This window comes from Micrasema longulum, unplaced genomic scaffold, assembly GCF_059751315.1.
Source record: "Micrasema longulum isolate JH-2025_06_02 unplaced genomic scaffold, ASM5975131v1 h1tg001253l, whole genome shotgun sequence".
Taxonomy (NCBI): Eukaryota; Metazoa; Arthropoda; class Insecta; order Trichoptera; family Brachycentridae; genus Micrasema; species Micrasema longulum.
Window position 1 is genome coordinate 261,321 of NW_028278440.1, and position 21,378 is coordinate 282,698.

Below are 21,378 nucleotides of genomic sequence, written 5' to 3' on the forward strand. Positions count from 1 at the left end.
ATATTCAGTTTTTGTAATCGATGTTGCTACTGTAAAAATGTTGCCAGGGGAATTTAATAAATTATATTCACGTGATAAGAACCAAAGTATTTTATTTGAAAATTGTAATATGAGATATTTACCTAAAATATTTTTTCCTTTTTTAATTAGGTTAAAATCAATATGTCACAAGACCTCTGAAACAGATCCGGGTGAGTGGAGGGGGCTTTCAATGTCCCGGCGGGTGAAGAATACAGTTATGTGTGCAAAATAGAACTATAACTATAGAACCGTAAAAGCTACTATAGCTACTCTAAAGTAAAAACATGAAAAGAAAATTTAGTAGCCTAAACGACACCTCGTCCGGTACAAGTGGAGATAAGTCCACCTTGAAGTGTTGTTGTTGGCCCTTTTGCCTACCTACGATGTTTGTGATCACGGGTTTAATTCCTGGCACGGTCAACGTGAAATGTCGATTTTAAGATTAATTCTACATTTCAATATTTTATTGCCCCTTGTCTGGCACCTTAAGCGTAGGTCTGATCGCTTTAATTAATGGATTACTGATACAGTGCTGTATTGATTAGTGCGGGTAGAATTTATTTCTTTATTATGAAGATTGATTTAACTTAGATAATTTCACTAAAAAAACTTACAACCAGAAATTAAAATTAAATTAAATTCAAATTTAAAGTACATATACATGTAACAAAAAGTGTTATGAAGAATAATAATTACCAAGCATGGAAAACTAGTTGCAATAGCTGTGTAAATCGTATCAACGCAAGTTGAGGGTAGTTATCAAAAGGCATCTGGGTGCAAGGCTGGCTCTCGGGACCTCGAGAGGCATACGCAGTAATCCACCGCGTGCCCTGTCGCCTCAGCTTGACGTCAGTTGCCGCCGCGCCCGCGGGTGAAAGTTCGCAGGAACGACTCGTGCGCACTGAGCAAATGGCTATTGTCCTACTGTCATGTCCGTGTGCGTTCAGACGAGGATAATGCGGCCGCGCGCTGTGGCGGAGGTGATTCATTGACTTCCGGAGATAGCTTACCCTCTCTGGGAGATCTCTGGGACAATGTCTCGGTCTATTGTGCATTGTGCTATCCTCCAATTTTCTGTGCACACGAGGACAAAAGGTCTGATGCTGAGACAAAACAATATCGCATTGTTCTTATGTAAACGCAACTTTACAATGTCAAGCCGCCCCTCACCCAGAATTCTTTTAAGGGACCATTCTCATAACTGAATCGCTCACTGTTTTGGGCCCCGATTTGCATTCTTAAAAGAGGTGTATACCTATACAGGCGCTATACTATGCAAGCATTGTGTGGGAGGCTTTATTTGTTTTTACCAAGTAAGATAACCTTCATCATGTTGAATGCGGCGCCTGCTAATTCTAGCCACACTCCCTGCTCTTTTTTAAGATTCCGTTTTCTGTTACTCCCGGGAATTTAAAACTCTCGACCCTGTCGATTGAATAATTATGGGCCATAGTCATGGGTTTTGGGCATTTAGAAACGAAATATCTATTCGTTACATTAGTTAAAAAATTCTAAAATATATTTTTTAACACATACGTGTGGAGTAGGCACGTATATGATGGCTTAATCCACATTCAAGACAACTCCAGTAAACCAAACTACAAGTATACAGGGTGTTCTTTAAACCCTGTAAGATCCGAAACCACGATGATCAGTATGGGCAAGAAGTCATATTAGCATATTAAAAAAAATATTTAGAACAAAGATTTTTTAAAAATAAAATATTTAAAAAAACAAATGGTTGCTTACTTCTGCAGGGGAGAAGTGAGGGGAGCGCTGCGCAGTATCAGATTCCCTCCTCCCTCTCCTCGCTTCAACACTGCAGAAGTAAGCAACCATTTGCTTTTTAAATATTTTTTTTTTTTTGAATTTCTTTCGTTTTAAAAAAATATTTTTATGTGCCAATATGTCTTCTTGCTCATACTGATCATCGTGGTTTCTTATGTTCAAAATATTTATTAACGCCAACATTGTCGTTTTGTCGAATAATGAGTTCAGTGTCTTTTTTATTATTATTTTATTCGTTAATAGACTATTAAACTAAGCCAAAAATTTATATTTTTTTTATATCACATTATCAGCGCCATGATTTTTCAAAGTTTTGTATTTCTGAAATAACTCCGCGTGTGACGTCAGAGGTTGTTCTCTATTAGTTCTTCCTATTGGTTCGTTTACGGTAAGCCAACCGGATATCCTTCATAGCTTTTATATCGTGACGTCGATCAAAGTAGTGCGTTTTTATTAAAATATTTATTATTATTTTCTTCGTACATTTTCAAGAAACTTAGTGCTCTAATTTTTACCGCGCAAGAAAATATTTTTTGTATCCAACTTCCCGTAGAGCTGAAGTTCCTCATTCTTAGAAGTAATAAAATCTGTTAATGCAATAATGTCCATTTGACAAGAAAGTGTAGTTATCTTGTTTGCAGAATAAACCGTCGATATAACCTATCAACAATGAGTTGAAGGCCCCTGACAGAGCGGTCAATAATGGCTGCGTCATCAAGGTACTATAGGTCGCTTATTTTTAGGAGGATGAGGAAATGGATATTCCTGTCTGCGTCTGGCGGTATTGACTTCCTTTATATGAAATCCGTAAGGATTAGGACTATGAATGGTACAAGGACGCAGCTTTGCCGAACTCCGATCGTGACTCCCAGAACCAGCCTGTGACAATATCGTTAATTATTATTTGTAATAGTTCTGATCCGTCATTTGCTATTCAAGTGAAGGCCTTTTATTCGTTTTATAATATACATAATTTAAAATGGACCGATCCCGGCGGCACTGCAATGCCGGGCCAACCCGCAACAGGAGACAGGAGACAGGAGACAGGAGTGGAGCGAGCCCCGAACATCCCGTCACATTCCAAAAATCAGTCGATTTATAGCAGTCATATTTTCCAGAGTTTTGGTCTACGATTTTTCGGAATGTATTTCGGCACATATTTTATCAATCGCTTTTTCGACATTGATGGCATTATCAAAGCATAAACCTACTAATTCTTCTGTAGAATACAAAATAGATATTATGGATATGATCCGTCCGGTGACCTACCAGCTACCAGCTACCAGGCAGGAAACCCTCCCGGTGCCATCTTAGTAGCTTAGCCTACCACCTACCTACCTACCCGTATAATAAAGGGCCGAACTCTCTGCAATATGGACACGACCACTTTAATGAGGAAATTCAGTTGTCATTTTTATTTTTTTTATTTGTTAACAGACTATGAAACCAAGTCAATTTTTTTTTTTTTCATTTTTATGTATCGTATTATCAGCGCCTCGGCCTCGTGGTGTAATGGTAAGCGCGTTTGCCTACCATGCAAGAGGTTTCGGGTTCGATTCCCGACATGGCTGATATTAAATATTTATTGAAAACAGTGTTTTCACACTAGAATATTTCATAGTCTCTGGACTGGGACCTGAAGCGTAAGACTGATCAGCTCACCTTCGTGTAGCAAAAAATGATCAAGATACACTTCGATTGGTTACCAATGCAGTGCCCTATGCACCATTAGGTGCGGAAAGGGAATGACGGTGATTATCAGCGGTGTGATTCATTAAAGTTTTGTATTTCTGAAATTACTCCGCGTGTGACGTCTCAAGTTCTCTTCCGCTTCTTATCGGTCAGTTCTGCCGATTGGTCAGTTGACGGTAAGTAAACCGGAAATCTTCCACAACTCTCTTATCATTGGGTCGATTCATATGAACAAGTGACGCCGTTTAAAATAGTTTTTTCAATATTTTTTGCGTACATTTTCAAGAAACTTTGCCCTATAATTTAATGCTTTAATTTTTACCGCGCGTAAGAAAACATTTTTGTATACAATTTTCCGTAGGGCTGAAGTTCCTCATTGTGGCCAGTGTCGGAGATCCATCAGGATTGTTGACTGCCCGCTGTGTATAGAAGATGGGGAAAGGCGGTAAAGGACTCTATGGAAATAATGATCACATCATATTTCAACAATGTTTGAGTATGTCCAAATGCTTGCAGACTGGCTGGATTTCCTCCCTAGGGAGGAAAGTGTTCGACTCTACCACTCGAGGTTTTACAGCTCCCGGACTGAAAGAGCGTGTTTACTGACGCGTTTATATGGAAAAGTTTACGCGTGTCATCTCTTCGGGCTGGTCACACTTGTTCAGCAGTTACTATTACACAGTCAAGGTGACGGCACTCGTCTACACTTAAACAATATTGTCGCCTATTGTTACCTCTTCGATTGTCTAATTAGTTTGGGTCACGTTCACTGCCTTTAGATACTTTTAACCTATACAACCTTACCGGCAAAAAAATTCATTCGCAGAAGTAATTATTGCTTTCTTAAGATTGCTTCATTCCGTGTTACGTGTTTTGCCGTTACAGGGCGTAAATAAACAAATAAGTAAATATTTACACATTTTAAAAGGGTGGACTCAGCTTGAAGTGTCAAATAAAATGGATGAAACAAATCTGTGAGACGGAAACATCGTTCTTATAAAACACATACAGACTATTTACATGCAGACCTAGCACGCCGATTATTCCAACATTTATAATCGTACCCATCTGTTTTTTATATAATTTTAATGGCGTGTCACTACTCACTACCCATCTTCAAGTATTAAAATTAAATACTCAAGGGACTTGTTTTTATCATTGGTTCGGTTTACAAAGTTTTTGTCAAGAATGCACAGTAAATATTTACGCTCTAAAAATCCACGCCATCATAAGGCTCCGCGTAGTACTATAAAGTAGAAATAATTTATTAGGTAATCCCTTTCAACACGTGCATAATATTATGCAATATTGTAAGGGTGCCGTGTCTATTATTATTATATCTATGTATTATTATAATAGCTCGCTCGGCTTAGTGGGAATGTATTTTATTTTGTAAATATTACCTGGCAATTAGTAAAAATACGATGCGGTAAATTCTACTTATTGAAATTGCGACAGCTTGATTAAATATGAGCTTTCGACTTCGACCCGAGGTTCAAATCCCACTCTCCCCAACTTGATTTCCATTTTCTAATAGTGAGTTATTTTCAACTCGTTGAAAATGGCCACCAAAATGGAAGTATTTGGGTAAATTATAAGAACGCTAATATTTCTTTTTATAAAAAAAGCGTATGATATGGCGTTCACTCTTGTCAAACTTATTGAAATACTTACATGCAAAGTGTAGCATACAAGTCGAATTAACTCGGAGATGCTATACCCTCTGCTTTGATCCGCGGTGAGCTTTAAATTTCGAGGAGATTGCCGAGCCCCACTCGACCTTATGAATGAGATTATCATTCCATGTTCCGACCATATGAAGTAGTTCTGCTAACATACCAATCATGCTTTCGTTCAGAGTGGTGTGACGAACAGTGTCATATGCTTTCTTTAAATCAAGGGAGCGGCCATACACCGGTGTGTTTCTCGTCACATCGATCAATTTAACTGTTACCGAGCGCTTTTTAAACCCAAACTGATTTTCCGTCGTATCGAAATTGTTTGAAGCTTTCTCATAAGGATTTCTAAAACTTCAGCCACCGCAATCGACAATGCGTTCGGCCTGTGGTTGTCTTTCGCAGATAAGTCACCAGTTTTATTATTTACAACCGGAACTATGATGGAAATTGTAGCAGACTCGGGCAGAGAAGAATGTCGAAACATGGCAGTAAAATCTAAGGCCCATAATATTGCCAATAAAATATTCATAATCTAAAGTCTTATGGTGAAATAATAATTATTTTATCTTAATTTAAATAAATTAAGGATACACAAAGAATACCTAGTGAGTATGTAGTGAGGCAGGTAATTACAAAACAAATGATGAACAATATGTTGAGTTTGTCCAAATTTTTGTAGACAAGGACTGGATTCTAATCCCTGTGGAGCTGTTAATATTAACATATTACAACAGAGATGAAGACCATTTTAAATAAGACAATATAGGTGCCTAGACTTCTATTTATATATATATATATTTTAAAGGAATAACCCGCTTAGCCCCAATTTTAGAGGCTTGTCAGCAGGTGGGAAAGAGGGGATATGGAAGGAGGTTATGAAAAATACACCACAACACCCAGACCAATTTATTGAGAAAAGTCTTTCTTGAATTTTTTTATTGCAACTGGCGGAAAGCGAACCCGCGACGCCAGTTTCACAATCGGCCGTCTAACCTACTGCGCTACGACGCCTGTCTAATTACCTTATCTAAAATGTTCTTCATCTTTGTTGGAGTATGTTTAAACAAAAGGTGACAAAATTCATTAAGTAAATGGACATTGCCTTTAATACAAGATGAAAATATTTTTTCGGTAAAAATTAAGAATATCTATCATCGGCGTTATCAGTAGGTAGTTATATAATAAATACTGACCAGTGTAGGCCAAGACGAGCAACGAGACATTATATTCTATTTGTAATAAAATGGAAAGTATAATATTAATACATATTTAAACAGAGATATTAAAGATATATAGATAGATAGATAAATAAAAGGCGAAAATGGAGTTTTAGGCATTCATAGTAAGATCCTGCACTTGTACCTATACAAAGATTTAGACAATATTGTTTAAGAATATGAGTTTAGAAAAAGATGCAAGGGGACGCATGTGTTTCATATTTTATAAAATAAAAAAAATAATAAATAAAATTTAAAACAACACCTTCTTAAGTTTGATAATGAAATACGATTGTGTAAAATAGCGAAGCACATATTATTATTGTGCATTTCTATCTCGTTACATAACGTGTTCACTCTGCACCGGGATTTGTATATTTTACGAGAATATACAGTAGTTTCGGGGACTTTTAAGGTATTTCTACTCTACGGTCATTTCTTTGAAATCTTTCAAACCATTAGGAGTTTTTTTTATTTTTCCATAATTACATACAGATAAATTACACATTAGAACATTCAATTTAATGTTCATGCCTCTGACGTTTTGATAATAGGAATAAATGTCATAAGTTCACGATCTGATATTGGTATTTAGTCTAAAAAAATATTCGGTATAGTTCACGTCTTTCAGCGACGCGGCGAGGCGAGCTGGGCAATCTTGAGATCCAGTAGAGTGAGAGGCAGATTTTTTGAAGAATGTACATGTGGCACAAACGGAAACCTTATCCTTTTTATTGCATGCATCACGGTTGTGACTAGTTTTACCGCAGTGAGAACAGGCGGGTGTTTCGACTTGACATTTTGAAGCTACATGTCCATAAAGTTGGCAGGAGTTGATAATAAATTATGCAGTAGCGAATTATACTGATGGTGGGGTGGCTTCTTTATTTTTCTTAAAAATGATCATTTAGCGTTTTTCGGAAGTGTTGTATTTCTGGGACATCGCTGTCAAGACTTGAGAAAGGCGGGAATGTCGCTCGCCGGCTGATATGAGCGCCCCTCTGGCGCCCCAAAGGAATCGAATATGGAACTCAGTCTGGAACAGCTCCATCAGTAGAGGGTCGAACATCGGGCCCAGGGAGCTCATCTCTCGGACCACGGTGCGGGCGTTGCGGCGGTAGGCCGGGATCTGCTCGGGAAACTTCCTAGCCGTCTCCAGGTGAGATGCGACGACGGAGAGACCGAAGTCTACAGTCCTAGAGGCCGTCTCCATATCGCAGCTAGATGTCCGACTGTTTTCTGCAAAAACTTTTATTTCAATAAAGGGTGGTTTCTAATAAAGTGACGGCACACTGGAATACCGAGCGTTCGGAATACTGGAATACGGAATACGGAAGACTGATATAAAATGTTTTATATAATTCATAGTTATTTATTTTACAATATTCACCTGTATTCTGAAGCAGCATTATCGTTGGAAGTAGGTGTGGAATAGTCGTATTGGGGGGAGCGGGATCAATACAGTCGTTCATGCTTTTAAAACATGGTCTTAATTTGGCCTCAAACGTAAATGCAACTTCAGTATATTTTTGGCGCAAGGTAAGCCACATTGATTCCAAACATTCAATCTGAAACGAGCCACGTTTACCGTGTTTTTACTATTCTCTGTATATTTTTTTCCGGTTACTATCATAAGTTGTAAATGACTGCATTTTGAATCTAACCCTAGTATCTCCTAATAAACCATAAATCAATGTAATTTAAGTGTAAACATGCAATTAAATCGGTAATTCCAATTAATAAGAAATCATTCAGTCCTGTGCAAATGTCAATACTAATTTAATACACATTATGTCAATAAATATTATATATAATGTCCCCATTTACAATAATGGTTCATTTAAAAATAATACATGTATAAATATTTTCTTCCATTATTAAAATAATGTATATATGAAAAAAACATTTTTATATGCATAAACTAGGTATATATTGTGTAAGTATTATATTTCCTTACTAACTTTGTACAATTTGCGGAAACCTGTTATTGGTTCCGAGTTTATACAATATGTAGGTATGTCTGTTGTTTACTGTAAATATGTATGTAGAACTGTTGGTTTTCCAAATAAAATAAAATAGTTTAAAAATTCCAATAACAGCGTTTGTAAATGAACACGCAGTGCAAGTGTATAGATTAAAATATAGTTAACTTCGATTTTATTAAACAATACAACTAGCTACTCAGAATATAATAATAATAATTATTATTATGGATAACTTATATAGCGCCATTTTCGTATTAAATACCTCAAGGGCGCTTTACAAAGTGATTATATAAAGATATAAATTTAATCTTAACTTTAACTTTTTACTTTAAGAAAAATAATGTACTTTTTCATACTACTTTTCCACCACATGCTAAGAATTTATTCAAATGATTTAGAGAACAAGTGGGTTTTAAGTTTCTTCCGAAACATCACTTCACTCTCACAGTTTCGGATTTCTGCTGGGAGAGCATTCCATGCCGTAAGGCCTGCGACCGCAAATGCACGTTCGCCGAATTTAGTGCACTGTTTGCGTAGAGGTAAAATAACTTTTCCTTTCGACGTAGATGTAGCTGATCTAAGCGTAAGACGTCTGTCAGCTAGTTCATCTGGAATGCAGAGTTCCCTTAGATATTCTGGAGCAGAGTTGTGCAGTGACTTATACATAAGCCAACAGTTTGTATTCCACCCTCTGTGGAAAACGTAGCCAGTGCAATTCCCGAAGTAGTGGAGTGATATGACTGAATTTAGAGATTCCAAAAATAAGTCTCGCTGCGGCATTTAATGCAGCCTGTAGGCGAGTCATTTTGTGAGTTTAAATTAAACAACTTCTTATGATTTAGAATGGAGACATCTCTTTATAGTTTCATTAGATAAAGTTTTATGACTTTTTTTTTTAAATATGTGTGTGAGTAATATATTATTATTATATTTATTACCTCGGGCATACATAATCCTAGCATTATCGAGGCAAATCCATACAGGTTTCCTAGGGCTGTTTTCACCTCAATAGCCAATTGAATCCAATCGTTTAGTACGTCAGCTTTTTCCAAGTCACATTGGCATGTCAATATCGTAACAGCTATAACAAATTTCAGGCATTCTGTCCTAAAAAAATATTTTTTATAAAAAACAGAAATGCAATTTTAACATAAGTTTAATAGATAGTAAAAATCATTACCTTTCAATTAAATCTAATCGCATCCGCATTCCGTGGGGTAACAAGCACAATTCTAAGCCTGTCACGGTTTCTAAAGGATTTAAATTGTTGTCTGAAGATTTACTCTCCGAGAAAAGTAGCTTTAAATCAATGGTGGTTAAGTGATTGGCCAATATTCTCGGACCAGAAGCTCTCAGCAAAGATTTAATAGTTTGAAGAGTGTCCGATTCCAGCGGCTTATTATTTAGAGATGAAAAGAGAACAGTTTGAAAACATTCCACATCAAATAAAGAATTTTGCTTGAATTCTATTTCTTTCGTTTTCATCAAGACTTCCTGGGCGTGCTGCAGATCTATCTGGCGTTTGAAGGGTTTGGGAAAATTTCTAGTCGGCGGGGGCGCGTCAGGAGCGCTAGAGTGCGAGTCTCCCGAGCCGTTCCCTGAGTCGGAGCCCGAGGCGTGGTAGCGGGGGGGCTGCGCCCTGGCGGGCTTCTCCGGAGGACTGTCCCCGTCGGGCTCCCAGCCCCGCCGGCACTCCTCCTCGTCGCTGTCCCCGTCGCCCGCTTTGCACGGCCCCGCAGCCGCCGCGGGAGACAGCGAGGTCGGTCTTCTTCCTCGCTTGTACTGAGCCGTATCTCCCTGAACGTAGCGCGGAGTGCTCGCGTCGCTGGCGGAGCTCGAGTCGCTGTATCGGGAAGATTTCGGCATACCGTCTACGTTTCTCTCCGAAGAGTTGAAATTTTGAGGAAGTTTCCTATACTGGTTACAAGCAACATCTGGGCTCTTGCTGTGGTTAAATGTACAGCATAATAGGGGTTGCTTTCTGTTTGACGGGAATTGGATTCTCGCCCCGGAAGCGGACGACACTGGTTTTCCCGACCCGACATACGATGTGACAAGATCGGCCACCGTATCGTAAGCTTCATCTTCAAATTGGTATTGAAATCGTTCATACACCGTATCCGGTTGAATAACTACCTGAAAAGATTTATTTTAATGATGAGTTCATCTTGTTTTCTTTTCTAAAATACGGAATTTTCATGAATGATTCTCCTATGTTGAGAGTTCTCTGGCGTTGCGTAGTCAAATCGCTCACGAGAAACTCAGCATCGTGAATACTTTTTAATAATGATTGTTTTTACTCTGTTGATGACAAAATGCAGGAACTGTCCGGCATAGCGGCAGCTGAGGACGTGGTGTCCCGGCTGGGAAGCGGAGTCCCGGACCAGGAAACTTCCGTCCTGCTGCAGCTCGGCCTCCGCTTCCCCCCTCTCCACAGAGCCCCGGTACCAGCCGTGAGAGATGAGCTCGCTGCTGTTCAGAGACAACTCCCATTCCAGCTGGCGAGCACATTCCTGCATCATAATTATTTAAATAGTAAGTTATTTGTTCTAACCAAATAAATTAAATATAACGAATGACTATGCAAATTTCAATAGCAAAAACGCAAATACATTCGCATACAAATCGTTTAACTCTCATTTCAATTCATTAACGAACGACTTGTATTTTTTCTTCTGTTTTAGAGGCAAAATAAAGCCTCTTGATTTTTGTAAAAAAATTCGGAAAGATTAGAAAAATTGTAGCGGTGGAAAAAACTCTTACGCATAAAAATATTTCTTTCATTTGTTACTTTTTTTGAAATATCGCATATACCGGTAAGCGTTTTCACACTCCCTCGTAATGAGAATTTATGTAAAATGCAGTACAGTATAATATAATATTTTATGTCGTAGGTTTATACAATTTTATTAAAAATAACTTTTTTATAACAAGAAATTATTTTTTTTCATGGTCTCAATTACTAAAATAAATCATAAAAATTGTTTTTACTTTTTTAAATTTTGTGTTTCTATTAAATATTTTTTTCTTTATTATTAGACAAACATATAAATTAACTACTTTGCAAAAATATTTGTACACAACTACCGGTTTAGTCCATAACATGGAGGTTATTAAGTTTAATAGGAAAATGAATTTATTCACAAAAATCGGCAGATAGAAGAATTGAAAGAAACAATCAGAAATATAGTAAAAATTCAGAGATGGGAAAGAATCTGGTTACAGTATTTTTAACACGCTATATGATTTATCGCATTTATTCTTAAATTTAAACGCAAATATCTGTTTTATTGTGTTTTTAATAGTGGAACTGAAAGAGTGAATAAATATATCGCAGAGAACTGTGACCAAAATATTCCGAAATCCGGCCCATGAATATTTTAAACCTACAAACATTATAAGAGAGGTGAATTGTTAAATCAACATTATTTGTAATTTAATTGTCAAAAAAAACATTTTGGGTTTAAATATTTTTTTAAAATTCTAATGTGCACGCACCGTTCGCAGAGATGGATGAGCTGAAATAAACAAAATCTTGCACTCTTTCATTGCACATCAGAAATCAAAAGACGTATCCTAATCGCAAAAAATGACATGACTCGACTGACCAAAATTTGGCAAGATCGGGGCATCTCGAAGGAAACTAAAATGTTCATAGTGTTCCGAATATTCTTGTATGGCGCAGAAACGTGGACAATTAAAACACGTGAGCGGAAGAGAACAGATGCCTCCGAGATGTGGTGTTGGCGTCGAACGCTGAGAATACCATGGGCAGCCAGAAGAACAAATGCCTCCATACTGGAGGGACTCAACATAAAAATTTGCCTATCGGCAATGTGCTGCCAACGTATTCTGAAGCTCTTCGGACACATAGCTAGACGCGACCCAGAAAATCCGGAGAAATTAATAATCCCGGGCAGCGTGCCAGGACGAAGAAGCAGAGGCAGAGCTGCAGCTCGATGGATCGACCAGGTGAAAACAACGTCACGGGCGACCCCATATAGAGCTGTGGAGAGGGGGCAGAGCCGTGAAGGGTGGAGACGCTTTGTCAATGGAATGGCTGGAGAGAGTTCCAATGATCACGATCCTCAGAACTGAGGAACGACAGAGAAGAAGTTTAAAAAATAAAATAGTAATGTACTTGTTACCTAAGTATGAGTAACCTAAACCAATTTGTATTTTCTCTCTGGGGTGCTATTCTGAACCACTCTCGCGGCACGAGAAAATAGTTTTTCTCGTGTATTTTGTATGTAAATACACGAGATAATACGGCCGCGAGAGCGTTTGGAATACCAGCCCTGGACGAGCATCTTCAGACTGGAATCTGTTTAAATTTATGTAAAACTTGAACAAATATGTACGGTTGGTTTATTTAATATACGAGTAATATAAAATATTAAAATATATCGTGTAATATCACAAAATCTGAATCAAACAAATCAACGCTTTTTATTTTCATAACAACATAACATGTATTTAGTGTCAACTGTCTTTGCTGTCAAAGATTTTTGATCAAATAACAGTTCTATTCATTTGGAATTCCAAGTATTACAATCCAATTATCTACATATTTTTGTTCCATTTTTGTTTATTTAATTTAATTTATCTACTAAAAGGAAACAGCCATTGCAACAAAAAAAAACGTAAAGTTATGTAAAATAATATTTGATAATATTACGTAAAAAAATACTATGATTTTACATATCTCCGTGATATGTAAAATTACCAGTCCGAGTCTTAAAATCATAAAAAGCATTAGTATCTAAATAAATATCTAAAATTTACGTCTACTATAAAATTTAACACTCGCAATTAAGTTCGACACATTTTTATTGAAAATAATAATATTATTTTACCTACTAGGGTGACGGCCGAGACGGGTGACCCATGCCGAGGAAACTTTTACAAAATTATTGGCTTAGAGTGCAATGTATTACATTCTTACTAGATTCTCGTATGTAACACTTAGTTACGTAAAATCCGTAGAAAACGCAAAAAATACATACCATTTGTGAATTTGCCGTGCAACACATTGTAAGTGGATAAATACACCGTTATTTAAGTTACAACTCCATGTTTCGTTTGATAAACGGATTGATGTAAACATTAGGCTACGAGTATGAGAACGACGCGGGGATGAGGTAGAATCGATCGATTCAATGCGTCTGCGTATCACCCCAGCTTCGAACCGTCTCTTTCTAAGGGAAATGTGGGTAGGTACCTACTCGGCACTCGGCACACGACGACACGACACAAAACATTGATTACTTACGAATATGTTCCCCCTTTTTATGACTCTTAGGGTTGGTTGTAGAAATATTCGGAGCTACATTCAGAGTGCTTTCCGCCAGAGTCGCTGAAAATATGCGCGAACGAAGCTTCAGATTACAGAAATGGGGCAAATCAAATTTTGATGAATATTAATACCCATCCACAATTCCTCTTTCTTCTCTACTGCGTGTCCATGCGGCTCGACTGTGGAATGATCTCTCATCCACCATCAAAGTATATGATCTCTCATCCATCATACATTATAGTACCTATCTCTGTTTAAATCAACATGAAGAAACATCTCCTTTCTCTTCTTTAATCTCTCCTTCATTTATTTTTCCTCTTTTTTTCCTTTTTCCCATTGAGTAATGGTATTTATTTTAGATAATTTTTCATAAATACATTTATTTCTGTTTTTATATACGTACATATCTTTAGCTTTTTTTTCTATTATCAAATGTATTTTGTAACTTGACTTAAAATTGTTTTATTTTTTATTTTATTGGTTGGTTGGAAGAAATTGCCATTTGGCAATAAGCCTGTCATTGTACAATTAATAATATGTACAAACAGTTTAATAAATAGACGCGGAGAACATTTTATAGAATGGAATATGGAAAAGTCATAAGCATTTACAAGGCTTGTGATCTATCATTGTCTAGTTTACTCGTGTAGCATTCGCCATTCTGCCTATATTTCATCGACGTTTCCCAATCCGCACCTAGTGGTGCATAGGGCTCCGCATTGGTAGGTAAACCAAATACAGCGTGTCTAGATCATTTTTGTTATATGGAAGGCGCCATTGAAATATTGCAATGTAGAATCACCTTTAAAAGCAATATTTTGCGTCCACTCTGCCAGGAATCGAACCCAGGACCGCGAAAATAATAGGCGAACTCTGTGGTGCATTGGTTAAAATGCTTTACTCACGCACGCGGAAGGTTCTGAGTTCGATTTCCCCGTGAGAACACAAAAAAACAATTAGATTTTTCTCAAGTCTAGGTGTTTTGTGCTGTATTTCACCACTTTTTGCGGTAAATACCCGTGGCGTAATTATAATAATAATAAAAAAGAAAAAATAACACAGAAAAAAAGTTTTTCGGCTTAATTTTGAATTTGTAAAATTTTATTTAGCGGCTACTCTTGGGTTAATGTCCAAATTCACAAGACGCAGTAAAATTAGAGTGGATTGACATTTATTATATTATTTTGTATTTTTTTTTACTTATACAACAGCTACTCTGAAGTAATCATCCTGCAAAAGGAAATCAAGTGGAGATTAGTCAACCTTATGGTGTACTGGTTGCTGCGTATGCTTAGTATTTTTATATAAATAAATATAATTTAAAATTTCATTAAGATTGAATAGGTATATATCAATCCGCCCCGTGTTATTTTATTATGCCATGTAGATTTTTACTGTCATCTGAAATGGCTTTTTACTTCAGAGTAGTCGCAGTATAAGTAAAAAAAATACAATAGGATATAACAAATGTCAATCCACCCTAATGTGACTGTCTCTTGTGGATTTAGACATTTATCTACCTAAGAGTAGCCGCCAAATAAAATTTTACAAATACAAAAGAATAAAATAAATGTCCATTGGATTTGGAAGACACGTGTGAAATGGGTCGAAGTTTCTCTGTGGATGGATTAAATATATTTCCTTTTTTTTACATTCTTCCATCGTTTATGACATAACTCATCACTAACCCTTGTCTCTGTATTTTTTCTATATTTGTCCCAGATTTGCATTTAGATTTGGATTTGATCATAATTTGTATTTTGTTGAAGAAATACCACTTTAAATTTTGCAACAATAAAATGTGCCTTACCACAAATGAGGATGTTTACCATTTTATATATTTTATCACTGTGCCATTTATTTAAGCCAAAAAACTTTTTTTTTTCATTGTTATTATTTACATCACATATCACAAAAGGCCCGATACAATGGTAAATTATAGCACAAAACAACTAGGCTTGAAAAAATCTAATTTATTTTTGTGTTCTCATGGGGAATCGAACCAGGAACCTTCCGTGCAGGAGCAAGTGTTTTAGCCATTACACCATTAATACGTTGTTTTCTTATTCAGATTTTTAAAATCCCCGCTTTGTATACCTTGTAAAGCATCAACCAATGATTATACACATGGTCGATGTTGTAATGCCACCATACATCTTCCTTATAGTGGGGTTTCTACTGACACATCTATAAGGCAGACCTTGCAAAATGTGATTATGTGGTTGTTCACTTGGTCAAGCTGAGTTGATTAAGCCCGGTTGGCAACGTTTCCCCCCCCTCCGCCGGGGGGTAGGGAGGGGGGTCAAAGTTTCCATCTGCCGCGAGTCAGTCTATAATTAAAATCAAAGTCAGTTTGACTACTAGGTCATGTTTGGTATCGTTTTCGCATAAACCAAAGTCAAGGAATTCATTTTTGAAGCCGTTTTATTGACTTTTTATAGTAAAAATACGGAAAAAATAGAAAACAGTAAAAAAAAAAAGTTTTTTTTGTTTCTGGTAAATAACTTTTGAAGTATTGCGATATTTATACAATAAAAAATATTTTTAAGTAGTCTCATTCAATTTTTTTATATAAACAATAACTTTTAAACACATTTTATGAAAAAAAATACTTAAAAAAAAAACATTAATGCCGCGCGGCAGAGCGACGCGTTGAGAGCGCCCACATACAAAAGGCGTTTCTCTCTCTCTAAGAACAGATTTATCTCTAGAAATTGGACGTTTTTAGGCTGATTAAATTATGTGAAAAATATTATATTACATAAGCAGTCATAATTTTTAATAGCAGAAATCAGAACGAAAAAAAAATAGTAAAATAAATAAAAATAATTTGCTTATCCATTTATGACTTTTGAAACCTTGTATATTTATAAAATAAAAAATATGGTTAAGTAGTTCTATTATTTTTTATTATATAAACAATAATTTTTTAAGACATTTCATCAAAAAAATACTTGAAAAAAAACATCAGCGATCACTCATTCTGCCGGTGATAGGAATCGCGTCTATTGCCTAAAGTGTTGCAATATAAATAAAAGCGAGAACTAAGCCTTCCTAATAGAAACAAAAATTAAGATAGAACAGACAATCTCTTGACGTAGTGTATATTATAATACCTCGATAAGTGATCAAGTACTTATAAACTGGATTATAAGTTTTAGAAGATATCGAGTTACTCTGCATAAACTTTACCAATGCAGTCTTTGGAAAAGTTTTTGCATGGCACCCCTAATACCATGTGTGCACCATCAGTTACGGATAAGGATATTATTAGACTTTTTTTTATTTTATTATAAAAAAACATTGAAAATAGGTAATAGGTAAATTATGGCTTTTATCAAATCAAAACACATTCCATGAAGTGGATATAATATTTACAAATTCAAATGGTGTGGCGATGGTGGTTTGAAATTTACTCCTGATTTAGTTACATGGCGCTTTTCTTTTGCCTGCACAGTCTGAGAGATGTCGGATATGATGATCAAGTAGTCATACTTATTGCAGCTATTGTTAAACCTAAATCTTAAATGAATTCTATTTCTCCTATGCCGAACTCTATTACTGTCTTTTAATATGGATGACCTTTTACAATTCAATATTTGTTGTGCTGTTTGCCATTCAGAATTAGGGTGGTTTTTTCAAATTATAAACATGATCACTAGATTTAAGTAGGATTTTTTTTTTCTATTATCCTATTTTATCATCATCCCCTTTCCGCACCTAATGGTGCATAGGGCACTGCATTGATACACCAATCGCAGCGTATCTTGATCATTTTTGTTACATGAAGGTAAGATGATCAGTCTTACGGTTCAGGTACCAGTCCAGGGATGATGAAATATTCTACTGTGAAAACACTCTTTTAAATAAATATTTCATATCAACCATGTCGGGAAATGAACCCGAGACCTCTTGAATGGTAGGAAAACGCGCTGACCATTACACCACAAGGACTTTGTAATGTTTATTTATACTCTGTTGGTAATAATAAAACTTTGACTTTTTTTGACTGACTGGAATGTTCATCCATAAATTCCTCGGTGAATCTTATAATTTATTTTTTTTGGGAGGATATGGAAGAAAGTTATGAAAAATACACCACAACACCCAGACTAATTGAGAAAAATCTTTCTTGTATTTTTTTACTTACAACTGGCAGGAATCAAACACGCGACGCCAATTTCACAGTTACCTGTCTTACCAACCTATAATGATTTTACAATGGTTCATTTTGATCAGAATCTGAATTATCAAGATCAAGATCTGAATTGGATCCATATTTTAAATTGCTTAATAAATAAATAAAATATAGTGAAATATTAGGTCATTATAAAATTTCCTTATAAACTGTATGCTTTTAGTTAGTCCTTGATTGTATTATCATGTATTTTATTCAACATTTATTTTTGATTGACTGTGGTAATATTAGTTTAATATATTTCAATTACAAATCTTTAATGACGTGAATCTATTTTTAAAATTATAATTTTGTTTATCTGTACTACTAAGCTAGCCATAATTAGCGGCCTCCGTGGTGTAGTGGTCAAGATGCTTGACTAACGCATGGAAGGTTCCAGGTTCGATTCCCGGTGAGAACACAAAAATTAAAATGTGATTTTTCTCAAGCCTGGGTGCTCTGTGATGTAATTCACCACTGTAATTAGGCCTCTTGGCCTGTTGTGGTGCAAAAAAAAATGTAAAGAATATTATGCTTTGAATATCTCTCGATTTTTATCTCTTTTAGTAGTTTCACATCAAGAAGAGACTTTTACGTCTCTGCAGAAGCTCTCCTATAATGAGTGGTGTCCTGAGGCTCAAATAACCGCCGCCACATATCGCAACGCATGTACATAATTGCCATGGTACCATTCGCAAGAAGCATACTAATGACAGACGCCATGTGTGAGGGATTAAATCAATTCTTTATCAATGACGGTTGTTCCAATCCGCAACTGACACCAAAGCTGGTCACGGTCATTTGCTCAGAATCTGTTATGGAGATGCATAGAACCGCATCTATAGTTATGAGAGATCAACCAATGGAGGAGTAGAGGTGAACTATGAAATTCCTTATAGTCCATCTAGGACAATTCTCATTTAGGTATCAACCCACGATGATGCAAGTTTAGTATCATGATATCTAGTACCGAAGTTGCTAAAGAAACATATTATTTAACTCTCTTCACGGGGTATCGCATCCTCTCAAAGTTTTGAATGACAGACAGTAAGAAGACATCCAATACCCTGAAAAGATCACCAATTCTTTAAGAATTGTTTGAAAATATTGTTTTCCATAGAATACTCTTTTTATTATAGGTACCTATTTTTCGACATGTAGGAAGATCTTAAACTGTCGGGTAACAATTAAAATTAGTAACAATAAATGGCATTAAGATTTCTTGCATATCATTAAATTTACTAATTAAATTGCTTTGCCCTATTATCGGTGTAGCTGATCCTCCAAAACATGATAATTATGTGTTACTATCAACTCAATTTCTCCTTAGTAAATTCAACCTACTATAATTAGATATTGATATTCTATTAATATCCTCCTGTGACCAATATACAATCTTAATCAATTTGTTGACCTTAAGGCTAAAGTGCCATGACTGGGTAGAATAAAAATTAATTTCAATATTATCAAAATTACCTATAAAGTATCTCTCATTGTACTTTCATCATCGCAATAAACTGACCACTGAATCTTCCCGGTGGTAACTGACGATGATTGACTTTAAAAACATTTTCCTTTTCTGATGTTTGCATTTCATTTTTCATACTCTAAAAATTGTAGTGATACTGCAATATTGTTTGTTTTTCTATCGAGCGATCTGTTTCTTTTAATAGTCATTGGTGAATATGTGATAGTTCTGATAACATGCTAGTTATAAATACATCCCTGACTAGTGATTGTCTCAACTTCCCAAATTCACATTTGAGGATACTAGTCGCCAAGTACTATTTGTATTCACCCAATATTTGTAGACAAAATTGCATAAAACTATCACTGGAATTTTGAAGCACTTTTTAATTTATTTTTTTTGCAAATTCATCAAGAAAAGTTAAAGTGGGTTAGTAAAACAATCAAAGTTTATAATAATTAAATACAGATATTTAACTAAATAATCCAAAATTAATTTTGGTTGCAACCTATATTGAAGCTACTCCTATTGGTCTAAAAAAATGAAAAATGGATATGGTGGATGTAACAGATTTCACAAATGACACTGATTTTGTGACCAAATTATTTCTAAAAGAAGACAATGAAAGTCAATGAGTAAAAAGTGGTGGTGTAAAAGTTGGATTTGTATAAAATTATGCCTAACTTTAATTTTCCAGATCTGTTATGAATTCATTTATACATTCTGATTGATTGTCTAAAAAATGCATGGACTAAGGACTGTAAATAGGCTCAAAATAATTGTCAAATTTTTCTGAGATTTTCAGTGAAACCATTTCCATATCTATTTTTTTTTAATTTGATACCCTTTGTTCCTATACTGTGTAGCACTATTGTAATTTTTATTTTTTCAGATTTACTATCCAAACCATTTGCTAATAAATATAATAATTCATATTTCTGTATCCATTTTTTTACACAATATTTGTTATCATTGTTCGTTACATAATTATTACAAATTGTATTGTTTTTTTATAACTCTGGTCAAATTATTACAACGAATAGTTATTTAAAGTAATAAAAAAGCTTTTACAGGAGAAGTATTGTTCTCGTGTAAACAGAAATTTAGAGGGAGCATGGACCGAGATATTGTCCTAAAGATAGATGGACATACTATCTCCGCAGGACGATGGATTGCCCCCACTACTGCTCGTAGTCGCATTGTCCTCGTGTGAACGCGCACGGACAGGTCAGAAGGACAGAAAAATAGCCACTTGCTTCTCATCTGCATGTCGCTCCCGATCATTTTTCTGTCTTAAATATCAGCAGAAAAAATGCCTTTTTATTATTTAATTTGTTCTCAAACAATTACCTTTAAATAAACATTTTTTGCGAACTCGCTTGTACAGCGTGTCTTCATGTAGGTATTCATTTTTGCAATGTTCCGCGTGTAAACTATGGTAGAATTGTTGCATTGTCCCATTATCCTGTCCAGCGCGGTCAAAGCTGTTTACGGAGCTGGGACAGGACAATATTGCCTTGTAATATTTATTTATTTATACATCAAGGGTTCAAAGAACCTTTTACAGTAAAAAGTTTTACAGAAATAATCACAGCAGTATAATAATATCTTTATATATATATAATTCTTTTTTACGCGTGATGTAGTGACAATCAGTGGAACTTCTCCTAAATGGCTTAACCGATTTACGTGCGGTTTTCAGAGAAATGTAGATCTTTGCGCTGCGCGTGTTTGCAGATATTAAAATCTTCATTCTAATATCGATACCTTAATATGCAATTTTGCTAACTCCATAAGTAGTAACTTTCCAGGGTGGACAAAAAACTGTCCATTTTTACTGAATTAAGTTATATATACGATTTATGAGTTCTAATCCATAAACGCGATTAAAAGACATTTTCTGAACACAATTTCAATAGAATATTTCTAATAATTGAAATTTTATTGTATTTATTGGAGATAGCAAATTTTATATTAAATAAATAAAACTCCTTGCATTCATATTTGGAGTTAGCAATTTTTATAGTTTTGATTTAGGTGTATTATAATAAAACA

At 35.6% G+C, this 21,378-nt stretch overlaps 1 protein-coding gene across 1 annotated transcript; it reads right to left on the minus strand.

The window, feature by feature from the left end:
- Nucleotides 1–7,280: 7,280 nt before the first annotated feature.
- Nucleotides 7,281–13,525, minus strand: LOC148276258 (SH2 domain-containing protein 3C). The gene is made up of 6 exons (XM_088234522.1): nt 13,389–13,525; nt 10,683–10,895; nt 9,563–10,518; nt 9,321–9,489; nt 7,788–7,965; nt 7,281–7,636 (listed from the first exon to the last, which is right to left on the minus strand). Exons 1-6 carry the CDS (start codon nt 13,413–13,415, stop codon nt 7,305–7,307), a joined length of 1,875 nt encoding a protein of 624 aa, XP_088090648.1. The 5' UTR covers nt 13,416–13,525; the 3' UTR covers nt 7,281–7,304.
- Between the last annotated feature and the right edge of the window lie 7,853 nt (nt 13,526–21,378).

Coding starts and splice junctions, on each gene's coding strand:
- LOC148276258 (XM_088234522.1), bottom strand. CDS start 13,415: ATGTGTTGCACGGCAAATTCACAAATG. Junction 10,896..13,388: donor GCACGGCAAATTCACAAATG/GTATGTATTTTT, acceptor ATTATGATGCAG/GAATGTGCTCGCCAGCTGGA. Junction 7,966..9,320: donor TAGGATTATGTATGCCCGAG/GTAATAAATATA, acceptor GGCTCGTTTCAG/ATTGAATGTTTGGAATCAAT.